Source organism: Cervus elaphus, chromosome 12 (assembly GCF_910594005.1).
Source record: "Cervus elaphus chromosome 12, mCerEla1.1, whole genome shotgun sequence".
NCBI classification, from domain to species: domain Eukaryota; kingdom Metazoa; phylum Chordata; class Mammalia; order Artiodactyla; family Cervidae; genus Cervus; species Cervus elaphus.
The window spans coordinates 51,986,491-52,007,103 of NC_057826.1; the positions used below are offsets into that span (position 1 = coordinate 51,986,491).

The window sequence follows — 20,613 nt, forward strand, 5'->3', positions numbered from 1 at the left end:
GAGTTTACATCTTCTAGAGAAAGAATTAACATTCCAGACTTGGATTGAAATTTTAAAGTAAAAACCTCAACTAACCAGAATCAACTAACTGACATGAATTTCTATTCTGTCACTTGCAACTCAGAGAGCAAGGGAGGCAAATAACAAAACAGACAGATATTGAGGATTTAACCAAAAAAAAAAAAAAAGATTTCCAAGCTCGAATCAGGACAGATTTAGCCCAATCTCTAACACCGTCTCCATTTACAGTTCTATAATGTACAATCAGAACTCATCCTCAGAACAGTGACCCTGTGGTACCCTGCTGCTGCTAAGTCGCTTCAGTCGTGTACGACTCTGTGCGACCCCATAGATGGCAGCCCACCAGGCTCCGCCGTCCCTGGGATTCTCCAGACGAGAACGCTGGAGTGAGCTGCCATTTCCTTCTCTAATGCGTGAAAGTGAAGTCGCTCAGTCATGTCCAACAATTCGTGACCCCACGGACTGCAGCCCACCAGGCTCCTCTGCCCATGGGATTTTCCAGGCAGGAGTACTGGAGTGGGTTGCCATTGCCTTTTCCACTGCAGTACCCTAAGGATCCCCAAATCTCTAACTAAGAAATATTCAATTACATCCTCAGTGTTCTTCCCAGGGCAGGAAAGGGGACCAGCACACTTTCAAAACACATCTGACAAGGAAAAGACAAAAAATGCTTCTGCTCACTGTGCCGGAAAAACAAATTCATCAGTGATGCCTTGGTACTCTTATAGAAAAATCATGGTTTATTGTATCTTAATCAATGCTTGAACACTCTATCTGGAGAGTTCTGGGCAAGCATTAATTCACAAGGATTCAATTGTACTTTTCTTAACATACAGCTTAATAAGATAGGTGGACGTTTTTAACAGCTCATCTCAAATCAACACTTGCCCTTCTGAATGAGATACCAAGGGAAAAATAAAACAGATCCTCATTTAAAAAAAAAAATTATTTTAAATGATGGAAGGGAGAACATCTTGGAGAGACAGAGAGAAGCAGAGAGGAGGTTGTTCTTAAATTCTCAGCAAAGAAGACAGTCTTCATTTTCAGAAAGGTACTGCACATTCTAGCTTGGTATTCGCTCTGGCACCTGAAGGCCTTTCAAAGCAGACTCTTCTTGCTCTACAGGAACCTATCTCTAATCTGGGATGAATGGGTCAGGGGTCCCCTCCAGGAGGAAGGAAGCTGTCTACCTCAGAGTCTCTGCACACTGGCTTGTACAAGACAAAGAGGATACGACATTTGAGAACAGTGACATTTTCTATAAAAAATTCTGCATGTGAGGCAATCACATTGCAACTCTCTCCCCAGATACTTGAAATGTAGTTAAGTATTTTGCTTCCACAGACAGAAATACATAGATGAGCTTAAAAGGAGACTGGAAAAATGGTGGGGGTTGGGGAGAGCACCCTCAGAAAAAGTGGTACATGCTATAATGGACCACACTCCATCAACACGGTTCTAAGCAACACCCAACTTGGTCAGTCTTCCGACATCACACCACAACTTCCTCAGGGTAAGAAAGGAAGAATCAGGAGAAAACTGTGCATCTTAACTCAGATGTGACAAAGAGTATGGCACGTGGAGAAGAACACCTGGGCTTGCCTGATTCACAGTCCAAAGGCTAGCTCTGGACAGGAGTCAGTTTGCTTTCAAAAATGATTCAGCTGTCACCAAAGACCTTCAGACATCTGCATCTGGAGGCACTACCTATTGCAATTAACAATCCCGTACTTCCCTACGTCCCTCTTAGGAGTCTGGTGTAGAAACAGCAGTATACACTGTACCCCCCCAGCTCTACCGACTTGAAAACACAAGCTTAATGTCTCTTGGTGAGTGGGGTCCGTCCCTGCAGCCTTCATATTTCAGTTTCAGAAACAGAGATGTTTTCTAAAGCCAAGGGCTCCTCTTAACACCAGAAGATTTTGGAAAATTCCAGCAGGTGACTAACATTAAAAAAAAAAGTCTGCTGTAAATGTTTTTAGCCACTCAGGATTTGACTTCTGGATTAATAATTCAATTCTTTTTAAGAAAGAAGGGGGAAGCAACAGAAAAGGTTTTCATAATCATCCTCAAATGTATTTTCTAAAATTATTCTATTACATTTTTAAAGGGTATAATTATAAATGTTTTTATGAGCAATTTACTGGAAAATGAAAGTCCCTTCGTTTAAAAAATAATTATTCCATCCCCCTGGCACAGAATTTTATCCCAGCCAGTAGCTCTTTCAAACTACAGGGCATCATTTGTTCACTGCGGAGAGCCAGGTCCACATAAGAAAAGCTCATCTGAGAATCAATCTCTAGAAAACGCTCGAAATTGCCAGGCAAGAGCACCGACCAGAAAGTGAATCAGCCAAGACTGAAGTGGTGAATTGTGGAGAAGTACTTTGAGAGGCAAAGATTCCTGTGGGTCTAGAAGTCCTCAGGGCTACAACTAAACTTGTTAACTGATTTTAAGTCAATCTAAGCTCAGCTTCCAGGGGGTTCGATCTCAACCCAACTGAGCTTTTCAGTGTTAATCCCATCTTTTGGCTTCGATTTTTCCCTTAGGTCAGCCTGCCCTAACAGCCATCCACCTGCAGCACCGGTGTTCCAGACCAGCGGTGTGGCACACAGCCCCCAGAGGATAACTTTAGGGAGGTAGAATGTGTAAGCTTCTGGCATGCATATACTAAGGAGATTCTGGAAGAGGGTTTTTAACAACAGTTATGTCACAATGCTCAGGGCTCCCTGAAGTCCCTGAAAGCCTGTTAAATTAAAGATTCGCTGCGGTTCTTCCGCTTCATTCTTACTTCCCATGTTGTCTCCTGCCTTTCTTCCCTTTCACTGGGCTGAAAAGATGGGGCTGAACAACAAAAGCCATCATTAAAAGCACCCAGAAAACAAAACAGTTCTGCTGAAAATGCTAACATACCCTGCCCCGTTGTAAAAAGAAGGGGAGGCCATCTTTCAGATTATAAAGTCACATATTTGATTTTGGAAGTGCAGGCACTAACGGTGCACGGTCCATTCACCCGTGGATTCCCAGGAGTTTGGAATCCAGCAATAGCTTCAAGTCTACGTAGGTAACGTCTCATGAGGTCACCTCAATGTCATGAGAATCCTGACCACAATCTCTGCAGACTGCAAACACTGGCTGCCTGGAAGCTAACCCTGCTACCTCCCCAGAAAGCATCCCCCAGATCAGATAGTGGCTCTCTTCACCCAAGGCCAAGGACTCCACTCAACCCTCCTAGAGGTTGAAAATGCTGATTTTAAGGTGATGGTGTTTGCTTTTCCTTTTGCGTTGTGTGCCTGTATGCTTTAAGTATTAAAAAGGCGTAATCACCTAGTGTGTAGGTTAATTTCTTTCCGATATTGTAATTTATGCAACATTAATACTGGATGCCAGCTCCAATTTTCTTGCTGCTTACACTCTGGGAGCCGACTTGCATATTCTGCCAATTCCATTACATCATCTGAAAACCCAAACATTTCCCATTTTCAAATCACTCTCATCTACTGAGCATACTTACACATTCCCTCTTTTTCTCCCTAGCTCACATGCACAAAGATTGGTACCCCCGAGGAGCAGACGGTACATCTGAGGTTAAAGTCTGCAAATGCACATAATTTCTGGAAGCTATTACTACTGCTGTGTTAGCTAAAGGATGCCTCCATCTCTGACCTTCCTTTTCCATTCAGACTGTTATATAACCGAGTGCCTGCGTGCAGGATGTGAGTTGAGTGTTTGGGCCTTACCTCCTCTCCCTCCCCCCATTAACTCTCTGGAGGGATGGACAAGAGGTGGGTTCAAAGAGGAGGGAGTTGGGGGTGGCCCACTAGGGGGCAAGGGGATGTGGGTCAGCAGGTCAGTTGCACAAGATGCATCCTATCTGCACTTTGTCCCTCTTCCCTTGTTGCTGAGCCTCCGGGGCTGGTGGTACGGAGAAAGCCCCATCGGTTATATAATTTGCAAGAACAGCAAGTTACGGATTTGCTAGTCGGTTCTGCAGCCTGCCACCCTGATCTCTTGCAAGAACACCTTCTGGCAAGAATGACACCTGAAGATGCTAATAACACACGGGAGGGGGATGGCTAAGACAGAGGGGGTGGCAGCACAAACCAGAAATTAGTGCGGCTTCCTACATACTATGTCCCCCTCTTCCAAAAAAAAAAAAAAGCCTCAGAAACACATGAAGGGGATTTTCTCCAGTGTTTCTGATTAACCCTGTTACATAACCCGCTCGCATTCCAAATCCACCGTCTCAGGTCTAAATATACTCTTTGCAGCCAAAAGCTCTCTACACACAAACTCGCAGAGCTAGCGGCAGGTCCCGGCCCCCCGCCCCACCCCCCCTTCCTGTACTCCCGACCCTCGCTGCCCCCTCCCTCTCCCTTAAATCGCGGTTTGATGTGTTCGCTCTTCCGAAATCGCCTTTAATTAAATGTTTTTAGCGTGTGTCATCCTGATGGCTTTTACTGTACTCGAATTCCGTGAATGGGAAAGCGCCTGGACAGGGGGTGTGGCTAAGGTGGGGCGGGGGGGCGGGGGGGAATACTGTAAAACAGCCAGCACATGATCAGCCATATTCCTACCTCCAACTCTAACATGAGAGGAAAGGAGGGCTCTGGGGCCCCCACTTGCCTCTCCCAGCTCTCCCCATCTCTGCCTGAAGCTGAGTGGCAAGAGGAGGGGGCCCGCTGGGCCAGTGCCCAAGCCAGGGTTGGAGATCTTCTCTGTCCCCCAGCCCTGGGCGGCTCGTGCGAGCTGGCTTCCTCCAGAGTGACAGGCGTGATTTATACATTATTTACAACAGTAATTAAAGCCGTAGCTTCCTCCTGTTCTTTATAAACTCTGGGCGTTTTCAAATAATACCCCACCCCCCGAGAAAAACCGCACATCAGGTTCCCATACCTTTAAGAAAGAGGAAAGAGGGTGAGCTTTTGCCAATACTCCACTTTAATTAGAAAAAAGAGCAAGGAGGGGTCATGGAGCCGCCCCCCACCCCCCCCCCCAACAAACACAAACACACGCACACAGATCCTACAAATGAAGTGTGTGAAAAATTGCCCGGGGCGGGGTGGGGGACATCGATCGCACTATCTAACAAGCATTCAACTCGCACTGACCATTCCCAGGTTCTTGAAGAAACGCTTAGCGAGGGAAGGATTTCCCAGGGCAGAAATAAGTTTGGGTGCCTTGCGATCTTTCTTTTTCTGCTTGTTTGCCTTTGCAGACGCTCACTCCGAATGCGCGTGGAGCGCCCCACAGGACCGCCGCCGCCGCCCCGGGCGCGCTGACGCGCACACGCCCCCCGCCAGCCTGGGCGCCGGGCTGCGAACCCCGGGTCTGCAAACTTGCGCTCCTCCCCTCGCCGCGCCCGCCAGACAACTTAGCGAGCACCTCACACGCCCGCACCCCGCTTCCCCCAGCCCTATCTCCAAATCCCAAATCCATGGCTGTGCTCCAGGGAAGGTACCCACGACGCTCCCCCGCCCCAAGTCCAGAAGCGCTCCCTTTCCACCCCCCGGGGGGGTGCTGCCCCGATCTCTCACTTCTAACGCCCCTTTCACCTCTGCGGGGGGCCGAAAACCCACCACGTCGCAGGCTGCCCGGGCCGAAACTGTCAAGAGGAGAAAAGGTAAAAGGGGAGGAGGATGGCCATCAAAAGGATTTTTTTTCCCCCTTCTTAAAAGGACACTGCCGCTTTAAAAGTTTCTTTCCCGGGCCCCCACTCTCCGGTCCTCCGTATTTTGGGGGAGAGTATTTAATTTGAGCAACGCGGCTTTCTTCCTCTCCTTGCAGAAAAAAATCAAAGCCAGGGGGTGAGCCCGCCGGCTGTCAACCCTCCTGCCGCCTCCCCCGCCCCCCTCTCCTCCCGCAACCCGAGAACGGGCTGCAAAAGTTTGCAACATTTCTGGGGGGCGGAGGGGGGAGGGGAAGGGGGTGCTCCGAGCTCGGGGCGCCGCGGCCGGCTCGCGCGCGGCCCCCGACCCCGCGCCCCAGGCGCCCGCTCCCGGCCGCCCCCCGCTCCGCGCCGGGGCTCCCGCCGCCCCCTCCTCAGCCCCTCTCACAGCCTCCTACCTCTGCTGGTGCTGGAATAGCTCTGTCTGCGCACCGGGGCGGGCGGCTCGCTCTTGCGGGCGGATTCCTGGTTCAGCGGGGTCTCCCTGGAGCCGGCGGCCGCGTCCGAGCCGCTGCTGCCCGGCTCGCTGGCGGCGGGGTCGGGGGCTGCCGGAGCTGACTCCATGTTTTTTCCCAATGTAGAGATCGCTGGAGATGGCGAGCTCCGAGACTCCCTCTATCTTCTGTTTTCAGAGCAACTCTATGGTACCAAAAAAAAAAAAAAAAAAAAGGGAGAAGGAGACCGGGGAGAGCAAAAGGGAGAGAGCAGGCGGCGGCGGGCGGGCGAGCGAGAGCGCAAGGGAGTGCGCGGAGTGTGTCTGGGTGGACGTGAGTGTGCGCCCGAGAGGGGATGGGAGGCGGGTCTGGCCACAGGCAGCGCTAGCGAGAGCTTCTCCAGCCGGCCCCCACACCCACATTCCCCACCCTCCAGACCCCAGACCGAGAGGCGAGGACTGGCTGCCAATTTTGGGAGGTGGGGAAAAGAGTGGAGGAGGAAGGGAGAGCCTCCGGTGCCCCAATCCTCCCCTTTCCTCGGCCCAGGGACAGCAATTAAGATTGGTGAGATTGATTCTGTACCTACTTCTGGGACTCTCTCGGGAGCAGAACTCGTCCCCATCAGCAGCCAGCCTGGGAAGAGACAAATCCGGTTATCCACGTTGGGGACTCGCAGGTAGCTCCCCGCCAGCCCAGTCCAGGACTGAGGAGATACTGAAAAGGAATTCGACCTGCGCTGACATCCCCAGAAAGGCAGAGGGTGGGAGAACTGAGGGTGTGGCACTTCTTACTTTGGGATGGGACGTCCAGTGGGTTTCCCGTATCGCTTTGATGTAACTGTGTCAGTTTAGAATTGCCACGGAGAGCCAATTTCTGGTATGGTTGGAAGAGGTCGCTTTCAGCTTCTTCGCTGTTTTCTCCGAGAAGGGTCCAGAAACCACTTGGCAGGGCAATTTCTACTGGAGAAAACTTTGGCCTGTTTGGTCGATGGCTATCTAAGCTGGATGAAATATGCCACACTGCATCTCGCTCATGCGTAGCTGCTAATTGTCAATTCCCATGGTACTACTGCTATTAAATGTACAGTCTCATCCATAAAAGATATACTAGAGAGGCGTTAATAACATCTGGATGATAACATTCAGATAATTAACAGCTTTTAATAAGTCACATCATTGTAGGCATCATTCTGCACACCCAGCTTTCACTGAAATTCCCCAGCACATAGTAGGTGCTGAATGAAACCCAAGGGTGGCAAAGAACTGCAGCAGTGTTACTTTGATCCCAAACTCCAGTATGAAGGAACAGTACACATTGGACGAGTGGAAAATATTCAGGTGGTAGTAGCTTGATTTTCTTGTCTCAGAACTCAATCTACCATTTCCTATTGCCTGCAGAGACAATGATGAAATCAGTACACTTTTAACACATACCCCCACCTTTCTTTCAGAAGATTTGCAAATTTTGACAACAAAAAATATTGTTATATACCAGAAGATGGCATAAATATGTGTATTTAGGGGGTGGGGTGGGGAGGGAATCAGGGAACATTTTGCTTTTTGCTAACTTCCTGGTTTGGAAAAAAAGACTTTTCAAAAATAAGAGAAAAAAAAAAAACCTAGTTAGATAATAGCCTAAGAGGAACCTCCATATGCCCAACTTCACACATGGTTTGTGTTACCGTTACTGATCTTGGTCTGATTTCAGATACACAATGCTATTTGCCATGGTCTGTGTGTTAATCAGCAAAACCTGTGGTCCACTCTTCGGAGTGATGTAAATGAGATGTGAACAGTTTTGATACCTTAATCCAGTCTCTGCAAGGAACCCTGGCTTTTGCCTGTCTGTTGGCGCCTACAAACAATGCCACGATTGCCTTCTCCCTGCCCCCCAAATCAGATGTGTGGGTTTCCCAATACATCAAAGCACAGATTTCCAGAGCAGCGTTCACACCTTTTATAACAGGTTAGCATTAGCCTGTTAAGAAAGTTCTTGATTCGCTTGACCCAGCTTGTCACATTTGACTTTTCTAAGTAAACAAATATATCAAAGTGCATAGTTTAATGAACACGTTCCTCTGGGACAATAAGTATGTCAAAACACATGCATGGCCCCATATTGATTTTTAAATATTTGGGAGGAAAAAAAAACTTTTCCTATTAAATTTCACTGATGATTATATTTGGGATGCAAGCAGCTTAGAAAATATCTATGGCTCATTTTAGCTACCAGTAGCAGCTTATTAACATTTTGGGTGAAATCTGTTGCCTTGGGCCTTTAATTGATTCCTTTGCTATTCTTCTTTGACTAGATTAGTATCTGTTTACCCAGGAAAGACTGTCCTGAATATGGCCCTAGTGACCTTAGTTAAAGATAGAGTCCATATTCCCCTCAGCGGTAAACTGCAGCTCCCAAAAGCCGCTTCTCCTGCCTTCCTAAAACAATTACTGCTTCTGCAATTTAAAACAATTGGGAACTCAAGTGCTTTCCTCAAGGGAAAAATAAAAGTGAGTTAGATACATTACTTGACTGTCAATCATTGTTACTAAAGTGTAAATTACTTGGATTGGGGAAGCAGTGATTAGGAATATATTTCTTTCCTTCCCTCATGTCCCTTCCCTGATTACTAATTAAGGCTTTCCAATTTTCCAAATATTTGGAAAGATGGCAGCTTTCCTTAGATTCTGTTCATTGAGAAAGGGCAGTACTGTTTGCTTAAAAATGGTTATTTTACTTTGCACTACTGAGTTGAGGCAATGGCTTAGAAAAATCTATGCTTTGTAGAAGAGAGAAGCCTAAAACCCATTCTTTGCAGACTCCTCTTGCCCTCACCAAACTCACCGGAACTCCCCTACCTCCGTTTCAATCACAGGCTCCCCCCACCATGATGACTCTATGTTTTTCTTATTCCAAGGTCATTACGGGGAACCTGGAGAGTTGGCTATGACTCCCCTCTCTCACTTCTGCCCTTCACTTTCCACAGCCCAGCAGACTTGCCAGGTGCTTTCAATTCTAACTCTGTGCTATCTGCCCTTCCTATCTTTAGCTACCATTATCACTCCAGTTCCAGACATTATAGCTTGCCTAAACCATAACCTTCCAAATAACTGGCCTTCATTCTTATAACTATTCTAATCCATCCCAGAAAGCATTGCCAAGTTCATTATCCTGAACTACAGCACTCATTTCCCACCATGTCACTCCCCTGCTTGCAAGGCTTTAATGGCTCCCTATTGCCTATCCAATTAACCACTGACTAGTCAACAAGGTATTCTACCTCACTTATCCCTGCACCAGGGATGGCAAATTGATCTCATCTCATGAGGCACTCCTGAGGTCAGTTGAGAAGGTGTGGGCTGTGATTGATGAACGCTGTCTCCCTTGGGTGGTGTTCTAGGAGCAGGATGCTGGTACCAGGAGTCTGCGAAACTGCCTAGCATCCTTACATACTTCCTGCAATCCATGTGTAATTCTCAGACCAGGCCATGTGCCACTTCCCTCTCCTTCTACTTGTGATGCAGGATACATGCAGAGACATTTGCTTCTGCCGCTTCCTTGGTGGCTCAGTGGTAAAGAAACTGCCTGCCAGTGCAGGAGATGCAGGTTCAATCCCTTGGTCTGGAAGATCCCTTGGAAAAGGGAATGGCAACCCACTCCAGCATTCTTGCCTGGAAAATTCCATGGAGAGAGGAGCCTAGTGGGTCACAAAGAGTCAGACATGACTTAGAGACTAAACAACAGCAACAAAACAACTTCTCCTGAAATGTCCTTTCTGCCTTCTCTGTTAACTGAATCCCTACATTTCTTTAAAGGTCTGTTCTATTGGGTTAACCAAAATGTCGATTCCAGAGTGGATTGTCATGCCTTTGTCCATGAGGGGACTCTTCTATACAACTTTTATTTACTCCAAACTATATATTTGAACTTAGTACTTTGCACCCCTCTTAAGGCACCTGGTCTACCTTGTTCTGTGGCTGGTTGAACATCTGCCTTACCCTCCCTGGTGGAAGAGCCATTCCTAGAAAACAGGGGTTTACCCTTGCACACAGTAGGCACACATTAGAGTTAGTGGATTTGAGAAATTGTCTTAATCATAAGGGAGCGTGTCCACACAGTGATTCCATTACACAACATGAATGAAAACCTAAGTGTTTCAACTTTCAATCACTTGAAATAAGCCTTTCTTTCCTGGGTAAAAGATTAGTTGACATGTATGGGCTGTTAAAATTTATATATGCAAAAAAATTGTTGACAGTTATTTTCTTTGCGTTTCTTGGAGAGAAAGAGAAGGAAAATTATGGTAATATATAGAATTTCCTTGGGAGAGGGGAGCTTTCTACAACATGCCTAAGAACAAAGGAGACAGAAAATTAAAACCAAGTGCCCAGGCAACAAGTTTCCTTCCTTTCAGCAAAGCATCAAGAAACTGAAGCTGGACATGATGCTCAAAATAGAAGAAAGTCAAAAGAAAATGTAGCAGCTCTTCGGCATTGATTGTAGGGGCTCCCCCATCCTGCTGCAAGGTTTGTAGGTTTATAGTCAGAGTCATCCCAACTAGAAAAGTCCAGATTAAGAAGACCCCTTTGTTCAACCTGGAGAAGGAACAATGTAAATCTCAAGTCCCCTTAGAGGGGAAGAGGAGAGCCAGTCTTGTCAGATGCTTGCAAATAAAAAGGAAGATGAAGGCCTGCAACACCCACTCTGGATAATCCTTTCCACCTCTCTTCCTCTTTTGTACAAGAGGAAACCAAAATGCAGGGAAGTGACTTGCTCAAGACCACCCAGTTAATCCATCCTGTTATGGATGTGAAATCCTCTGATTACCTGAATTCAAGACCCAACTCTGCCATGTACTAGCACTGTGGACAAGGATGTCACTCACCATTTTTATGATGATATTTCCTCAGCTATAGATGAGGGTTATTAGGAGTGTTAGATAAGACAATCCTTCTAAATCCTTCCAAAATGCTTGCCACTCAAAATGTTGCTATTATTCTTTTTAGTGTTAGTCACTCAGTCATGTCCAACTCTTTGTGACCCCATGGACTGTAGCTCACCAGGCTCCTCTGTCCATGGAATTCTCCAGGCCAGCATACTGGAGTAGGTAGTCATTCCCTTCTCCAGAGGATTTTCCCAACCCAGGGATCGAACCCAGGTCTCCTACATCACAAGCAGATTACCATCTGAGCCACCAGGGAAGCCCTGATTACACATCTTTAATTTAAAAAGCTATATAAAACTTCACTATTCAATGCAGTAACCACTGGCTGCATGTGGGTATTGAGAACTTGAAATGCGGCTAATTCAAATTGTAATATATGATAAATGTTACAAATCTACATTGGATTTTGGAGACAGTACAAACATTCAAAAAACTAAGATCATAGGATCTGGTCCCATCACTTCATGGCAAATAGATGGGGAAACAATGGAAACAGGGACAGACTATTTTCTTGGGCTCCAAAATCACTGCAGATGGTGACGGCAGCCTTGAAATTAAAAGACGCTTGCTCTTTGGAAGAAAAGCTATGATCAACCTAGACAGGATATTAAAAAGCAGAGACATTCATTACTTTGCCAACAAAGGTACATCTAGTCAAAACTACGGTTTTTCCAGTAGTCATGTATCGATGTGAGAGTTGAGCTATAAAGAAAGCTGAGGGCCAAAGAATTGATTCTTTTGAACTGTGGTGTTGGAGAAGACTCTTGAGCGTCCCTTGGACTGCAAGGTGATCCAATCAGTTAATCCTAAAGGAAATCAGTCCTGAATATTCATTGGAAGGACTGATGCTGAAGCTGAAGCTCTAATACTTTGGCCATCTGATGCCAAGAGCTAACTCATTGGAAAAGACCCTGGTGCTTGAAATATTGAAGGCAGTAGGAGAAGGGGATGACAGAAGATGAGATGGTTGGATGGCATCACTGACTTGATAGACGTGAGTTTGAGCAAGCTCGGGGAGTTGCTGATGGACAGGGAAGCCTGGAATGCTGCAGTCCATGAGGTCTCAAAGAGTCGGACATGACTGAGTGACTGAACTGAATACAAAAAATATAGTGTCTCATTAATAATTTTATATTGATTGCATGTTGAAATCACAATAGTTTGGATATACTGGGTTTAATAAAGTATATTATTTAAATTATTTCATCTATTTTAACTTTTAAAAACATACTAAAAACATAAAATTACTATGTGGTTCACATTATATATCTACTGGGCAGGGGTGGTATGGAATATATTAACATACGGTACATAGTAGGCATTCTAATGATTTAACTAGACTAATTGCTAGGTTTCATCTGAGGGTACCATTGGGTCAAGAGTTAGCATCCATCTTGTCATTTTACAAAATGTTAATTGTGCTCCTGCTTTTCACAGGGCATTAAGCTGAGTGCTAAGCAAAACAGAAGCAAAACTAGTGTGTTTTACAGCGAAAGTAATGTGCTCACCAAAACTAACTGGCATTCAATGAGAAGGCTCTAGCTGCCCTAGAGACCACCGCAAAAAGAGCTAATAATCTCCCTCAGGGAATGAAATAGTAAGGGTTCTGCCCTGAGCAGCTAATGTTCCCTTTGCTCGCTTCTGAGACTGAGGCTGTGGACTTTGATAAGAAAAAAAGGTACTTGACCACATGCAATTGCCAGGGAACCTAAGAACAGGTGTCCTGCAGTCTGACGTTTCCAACCTGAAACACCTAAGCTTCCCCTGGGTGGGGTGAGGTGAGGTGATGTATTGGGTCAGTGTTTGAGAAAGAACCACCGTGAGCCCACTGGTATTGAGCTCACTACTCTCTTTGACTGGCTTTGGAAAACATGAGGGGAAAGAAGCCTAGACTGTAAGGCAGGCGTTGTGGCTCACTTGTTGCCTGGAACATTCTCAGTGCTGAGCTCTGTGTCTGGCACATTGGTAATTGCAGTATTTGTTGACTGAGTGGATGAGGTATTTTTGTTTTTTTATAAAGAAGCTGTGAATATATCAACAAATATAGGAGTACAATTTATTGAATACCTATTTAATATTAGATTCTAAATACCCTTTTATGGTTCATATATACTTTATAGATTGGGCTCCTCTACTTTGCCATGAAGCAATTTATTTAACTTCTCTAAAGATCCATCTTTCTTTCTATAAAATGAATTTGATTACCTTTTTTTTTTGACTACTTAAAGCAGAGTTGGTGAGGGTCAGATAAGATAGATGAAAGTGACTTGGGAATTCTTAGCGGAGTCCTTCCAGTAGAACTGTATTTGTGTTACCCAATATGATTGGCACTAGCCACATGTGACTATTGAGCACTTGAGACATGGTTAATGTGAACTAATATTTTTTTTCCTTTCAAATAGATTATTTTTTTCAGAGAAGTTTTAGGATCAGCAAAATTAAGCAAGAAGTACAGAGATTTTCCATATACTTCTTGCTCCCACACACTCACTGCCTCTCCCACAATAACATCCCCCACCAGAGTGGTACATTTGTTATAATCAATGAACTTTTATATTGACAAATCACTATCACCCAGAGTCCTTAGTTTACATTAGTGTTGTACACTCCATGGGTTTTGACAAATGTCTAATGATATGTATCCACCATTATAGTATACAGAGTAGTTTCACTGCCCTAAAAATCCTCTGTGCTCCACTTATTATTCATCCTTCTCTCCTCCCAACCTCTAGTAACTATTGATCTTTTTATTGTCTCCATAGTTTTGCCTTTTCCAAAATGTCACAGGGTATGTAGCCTTTTCAGATGGGCTTCTATCACTTGGTAATATGCATTTAAGTTTCTTCCATGTGATTTCATGGTTTAACAGCTGATGTCTTTTTAGCATCGAATAGCATTCCATGTCTGGATATATCACGGGCTTCCCTCATAGCTCAGTTGGTAAAGAATCCGCCTGCAATGCAGGAGACCCCAGTTCAATCCCTAGGTTGGGAAGATCCCCTGGAGAAGGGAAAGGCTACCCACTCCAGTATTCTGGGCTGGAAGATTCCATGGACTGTATAGTCCATGGGGTCACAAAGAGTTGGACATGACTGAGTGACTGTCACTTTCATTTATCCATTCACCAACTGAAGGACATTTTGGTTTCTTCCAAGTCTTGGCAATTATGAATAAAGCTGCTTTCAACATTCACATGGACATTTTTGCTTGGACTTGAGTTTTCAGTTCCTTTGTGTAAATACCAAGGGGCCCAACTGCTGGGCCATATGGTAAGAGTGGGACTTCCCGAGTGGCTGAGAAGTAAAGAATTAACCTGCCATGCAGAAGATGTGGGAGACTCTGTGAGTTCAATCCCTGGGTAAGGAAGATTCCCTGGAGGAGGGAATGGCAACCCACTCTACTATTCTTGCCTGGAGAATCCCATGGACAGAGGAACCTGGCAGGCTACAGTCCACAGGGCTGCACAGAGTCGGACACGACTGAATCAACTGAATATGCATGCATGGTATGAGTATGTTGAATTTTGTAAGGAATTACCAGAGTGTCTCCCAAAGTGTTACACCATTTTACATTTCCACCAGCAATGAATTCGAGTTCTTGTTTCTCTATACCCTCTCCAGTATTTGGTATTCTGGAGTTTGACCATTCTAAGAGGCTTGTAGTGGTATCTTGTTGTTTTACTTTGCATGTCCCTAATGACATATGATGTAGAGCATCTTTTCATATGCTTATTTGCCATCTGTATACTTTCTTTAATGAGGCATCAGTTCAGATCTTTTGCCCATTTTTAAGTGGGCTGTTTGTTTTCTTGCTGTTGATTTTTAAGTTATTTGTATATTTTAAATACCATTCTTATCAGATATGTCTTTTAAAAATACTGTATTTCCTCCCAGTCTATGGCTAGTCTTCTCATTCTCTTGACACTATCTTTCAGTATTAATTTTAATAAAATCCAGTTTATCAATTCTTCCTTTCATGGATCATACTTGTGATGGTATATCTAAAAAGTTATCACTGTGTCCAAGGTCATCTAGATTTTCTCCTTTGATACCTTCTAAGAATTTTATAGTTTTGTGTGATGCATTTAGGAATATGATGCATTTTGAGTTAATGTTTATGAAAGGTTGTAAGGTCTGTGTCTAGGTTCTATTTTTGCATGTAAATGTCCAAATGTTCAAGCACCATTTATTAAAAAGACTCTGTTTTCTCCAGTGTATTGTCTTTACTCCTCTTTTAAAAATCAGTTGACTTAATTTATGTGGGTCTTTTTCTGGGCTCTCTGTTATGTTCTCTTGGTCTGCTTGTCTATTCTTTCACCAATACCACACTGTCTTGATTACTGTAGATTGGAAGTGGATTTTTTTATTTTATTTTATGCCAATTAAATTGAAATAGCCATATGTAGCTAGTGGTCATTGTAGTGATGGTGGAGGATGGTGCACCAAGGCAAGGATGGTGCAGGCCTTTCATTTCAAGTTTTAATCTTTTGAACTGCTGAGCTACCTTCACATGGATAGCCACTAATAGGTTTTAGGTGCCATAAATACTTATTTTACACCCACTACAGAAAGATGCTGTAAGAGATTCTAAGATGAATCAGGTAGATTTTATATCCTCTATGAGAAACCAAGACAAGTCAGTCAGCACCTGAATTCTAAGCTATGTAGCATTAAATGCCATGGGACAGGTTCAGATCAAGTGCTAGGATTTTAAAGAAAGAGACAATGTCCCCTGTTGGAGAAATCAAGGAAGGCTTCTTTGAAAAAGGAGCTTTCCATGTTATTTTTCCTGGAGCCAGGACTAAAAATACACATTTAGGAAGTGGTTGTGGGAATAGATGAACTTTTTGCAAGGAGAATTGAAACCGCTGACTACATTTTTGTTCTCCAGGTGGACCTACTCAATGTTATATACAGGTATTTTTCCATTGAGGAACTATGTAAGAATCTTTTTCTGTACAAGGCAATGTCCCAAACAGAATATATCTCAAAGATACATACTGTGCATTCCAGTCAGTGGTTCTCGAAGGGTGGTCCCCAGGCCAGCAGCATCATCATCACCTGGAAATTTGTTAGAAGTAGGAATTTTCTACACTCAAAAGCTTTTGCATAGCAAAGGAAACCCACAGAATGGGAGAAGACATTTGCAAATGATGTGACTAACAAATAATTAATCTCCAAAATATATAAACAAAGACCACCTAACTGGTAAATGCACATGCATAAATAACTATGAATTCTAAAGAAGGGCTCTTCTTGTGAGAGAATACATCCATGCCTCTGTGGGCTTAACTTGGCCTATGTCTCCAATACAACCACAGAATCCCCTACCTGCTCCCCATAAGGAATCTTACCATAGCTAAATCTATACCAGGCTCATTATGTTGGTCATAGTTATACAGAGAGGGTTTTTTCCCCCATTTTTCCACAAAAACTTGGGTAGAGCTTAAATTTTAAAATTAAAAAGAAAAAGGGGGGGGGGAATAAAAACCTGTTAAAGTAGCCTGGGGTACTGATGATTCAGAATGCCAGTTCTGTCCTGGTGAAGATAGATGTTTAGATGGAGAGCCTGTGTGAAACTAAGCAAGAAATCAGCAGGAAATATTTTCTGCTTAACAGATCAGAAGGGTGACAAAGACAGGAGCACTGTTCCAAAAAGCTACATCATAGTAGATATTATGGATCAAACTTTCCTTTAAAAATAGTTCTAAGTTGATCCTCTATTTCATGTCAAAAGAAATGTAGTTGCCCCCCAAATTTAGTTAGCCATCTCACTAAATAATTTTTTCAATTGTACATATATCTGTTACTTCACAACAATGCCGGATAACAAAGCACCCTGCAAATCAGTGGCTTACAGACACAAACATTTCTTTCTCCTTCTTATGTCTGCAGTCATGTCGGGGTTCAACTGGCCTTGGCTTCTGGTGGCTGACTGGGTTTAGGTTTGTTCTACACATCTCTCATTGCTCTTGGGACAATGGTTGACTGAGACCTGCTCTGCTCAAAGGCAAGGGCACAGGAGACCAAGCCTCCCAACCGAGCATAGGTCTAACATGCATGCATCACATGGGCTAACAGCCCATTGGCTAAAACAAGTCATATGACCAAATCCAAAGTCAAGGGGTGAAGAAGTACCCTCAGCCCACCAAGAGGCGAGGGCAAGGATCTGAAATGTATAGCACTACTTACTGTAGGAGACTGAACAACTGGGGCCAATAATTCAATCATCAGAGATGGCTTATCTGTAGACTAGAAGTTCTCAAGCTTGGCTGGACACTGTAATCACTTGGGAATTTTAAAAATTACTTCTGCCTGGGTCCCATCCTCAGAGATTCTGATTTAATAGGTTTGGGGAGCAGCTCAGGCTGGGAGTGGTAAAAGCTCCCCAGGTGACTCTAAAGAACAGCCCACTCTGCTCAGCCAAGTCTGAGAACACTGGTGTTAAACCAAATACTATCAATAAAACAAATGAAAAAAATTTGACCACTGTTTTGGAGAGGTCACTTTCCTATTCATTTTGGGAACTCCCTGTCTTTTAAGAACTTTTTACAGTTAAAGCACATTATTGTATCAGATGCAATTTCTGTTCCCTCCAGTGAGCAGCCTCAGGTCAAATTCATAAAAAGGTATCACAGAGATTTTCTTAGCATTGAATTCTAATGAATTGCTCATGAGTCTGTTTGTCACTTAGCTATCATTAAAGTGAAAACACTGGTGTGGGTGCTAGTTGTTAATGTCTGTATTTCTGGAGAAGTTGTGTATAGGTGTATAGAATCCTGCTCTTATCAGAAGGTAGGATGTACAGTCTCAAGGCATAGGATGCTTCCGTAGATAACACACACATTTTGCTTTACATGTGTCTGTGTCTGTCTGTGTGTGTGTGTTAGTCGCTCAGTCATGTCTGACTCTTTGCGACCCCATGGACTGTAGCCCACCAGGCTCCTCTATCCATGGAATTCTCCAGGCAAGAATACTGGAGTGGGTTGCCATTCTCTTCTTCAGCGGATCTTCCAGACCCAGGGATTGAACCTGCGTTTCCTGTAGTGCAAGCATATTCTTTACCATCTGAGCCACGAGGGAAGCCCACTTTTCATATATGTTCATATTTTCAGTATGTATGTACATTGAGAGTTTTACATTTTCTTTCTTTCTTCCTCTCTTCCTTCCTCCCTACCTCCCTCACTCCCTCTTCTCTTTGTTCCTTTCTTTCTTCTTGTGCCTTCTGGCATTCAAAGTTCTATAAATGCATGGAAGTTATAAAGGACCCTATAACTGATCTTATAAAGATCTGTTCTAAGGGAGTTGTTTTCTGCCATATATTTTGGAAAGAGGATACCTGGGGCTAATTAAAAGCAGCAGGTTTACTCTTCTGTAAACTATGCTTCTTCCCAGCAGAGTTTTAGCCACTTAAGGGTCTCAGCGTATATTTACTCTTAAAGCACTCATGTCATTTATTTCATCACTAATTTTATTTCACAGTTTTCATTTTGGGATCTTTCTAAACCTCTTTATGACACTCTGAAAATAAAAATATGGCAATGTACTCCCCTTCCTGAATTTTTTTTCTTTTACTGTGTGTAAGAAAGCTAATATTTTAAGGACCAACCTGAGTTTTAGAAAACTCTTCATATCTTTCAGAGATCATCTAGAAACAGTGATCAAGCAAAGCATCCTCCCATAATTTCTCAATATGTTGTCTGGCTCATAGATGGGCTCATTTGTTGGAAAAAGAAGATAAATCATTGGTTTGCATATTATTTTCCCCCTCAATTGAATGCTGGCTGTCAAGATACTTGAGATTTTGAATAACCAATCAAATTATTAATTTTTGGACGAAATTCCATAATGCTGTGGCTAATTGCAGATGCATGTGCAGATTTGGGGTGGGGAGTGCTGTGTTAAACTACAAAAATGTCAGTGTCAAGGAAGAAAAAAAAGATACATCCGCCCTGGAGATGAGTCACTGGAAACATATTGGATACATTTATCAGAGTAGGAAGCACTATAGAGTCAATAACATTTCAATTTGACACTTACTTCACATCCAAAAGTTAGATCCACAAATATTTTCTTCCCAGGGACATGTTGTCATAATAAAGAAAATAAAGCCTTGGGTCTACCAGCTGTTACCTTTCACACTTATTCCGTGAGGATAATGACACAAAAGTATACATCATCATGCACAAACCACTCTGTCACTGCAGGAGGATGAAGGTAGGAGTCAAAACAGCTGCCAAAAGTCTGTGTGGCTTTGGAGAAGTTGCTCAACATCTCTGGGTTTCAGTTTTCTCATTGGATGAACTAGATGATATCCAAGGGCCCTCTGCAATTTAATTTAATTGCTTAAAGAATTCTTGGCACTACAAAAGACACAGTGTTGGAGGGAGCTATGTTACAAGAGATAGAAACAAGCAGATGTTCAATATGGAAGATGTTACTGGTGGAATGTTCTGGTGCTAAGGAAGTTCATCAAATGGAGAAATAACACTGTGGACCCAGAGAACAGGATGAGTTCTTAATTGTCAGCAAGGAAACTAGAGAGGTCAGTGTGGACTTGGCCAAAGTCACTCACAGAGTTGGTGGTCAAAGGCAAGAAGGACCCAGGACCTCTATCTCCCCATTTAGCACCCCTTCCCCTTTGCCCCAGGCTGCCTCATGGGCCCATGTTCAACAAGTCAGACTTTACTGGCTGACAAGTTCTCATTTGGCTGACAGGTCACTTGAGAGCACCATGGGTTTCACTGTGAGCAAGAAGGATCTTTGAGGGCAGACAGAGCCTTTAAGATGGGTCACAATGTGATCCCAATGAGTGTGGCCCCAAATGGGGTCAATATTTTACATTCATTGTCAACCACACATTAACCATAGGATTCTATAAGGTCAGCAGACAGCCTCAGCTTTAACCAAATGATCACACTGGATTTGAGTTAATTTGAACGTGGCCCATTTGGGCAAATAGAGCCACTCTTCAATCTCAGGGGTGTCCCAGAGAAGGCACAGTTGCAACTTGGACTCCTTTCCTGCATGCGTGCTAGGCTGTGGCTTCAGGGAAAAGTCAACATGTTTTGAACCATACAAGGAGTATCTCTTATGTTATCACAGTGCCAACAACTGGGTGATAGAATCCCTGTTTTCCAGAGAAATTTAGCCCTGATTCTTAGAGGGGTTGACCAGAAGCTCCATAGTTAATATTCAGTAAGCACAGACTCTTAGTCTAGGTCTGTTTAATTGCAATGCCCATGTTCTTTACACGATCTTTTCTTTCTAATGCAAACAGTAATAAAATGAAAAATAAAAACCAACCTTAAATATTGAGCTAGGGGAAATGAAGAAGAAAAGGGGGAAGATGGGTGGATTCATTGACATAAACAAGAACTCAAAAATCTGGGTCCAGATTCCAGTCTTTCTTCTTGATCATCACCCCATCCACCTCATCAGCACATATTGGATATTATTATACAACTAAGAGCTACTGAGCACTAAGCCTTGAAGTTCTTTAAACAGACTTGCTGTACTTTATACATATTTCTCAGATAATGATGCAAT

The 20,613-nt window shown here is 43.8% G+C and overlaps 1 protein-coding gene across 2 annotated transcripts in view; it reads right to left on the reverse strand.

Annotated features, from left to right (window-relative positions):
• Positions 1-6,349, reverse strand: part of RORA (RAR related orphan receptor A) — a 779,268-nt gene extending 772,919 nt beyond the window's left edge. The window contains exon 1 of one of the 2 annotated variants that reach the window (XM_043918826.1): positions 6,088-6,349. In XM_043918826.1, coding sequence (XP_043774761.1) covers positions 6,088-6,253 — 166 coding nt within the window. In that variant the 5' untranslated portion in view covers positions 6,254-6,349. The remainder of the gene's footprint in view (positions 1-6,087) is intronic. The other variant, XM_043918825.1, reaches the window with a different exon arrangement.
• Positions 6,350-20,613: the final 14,264 nt, after the last annotated feature.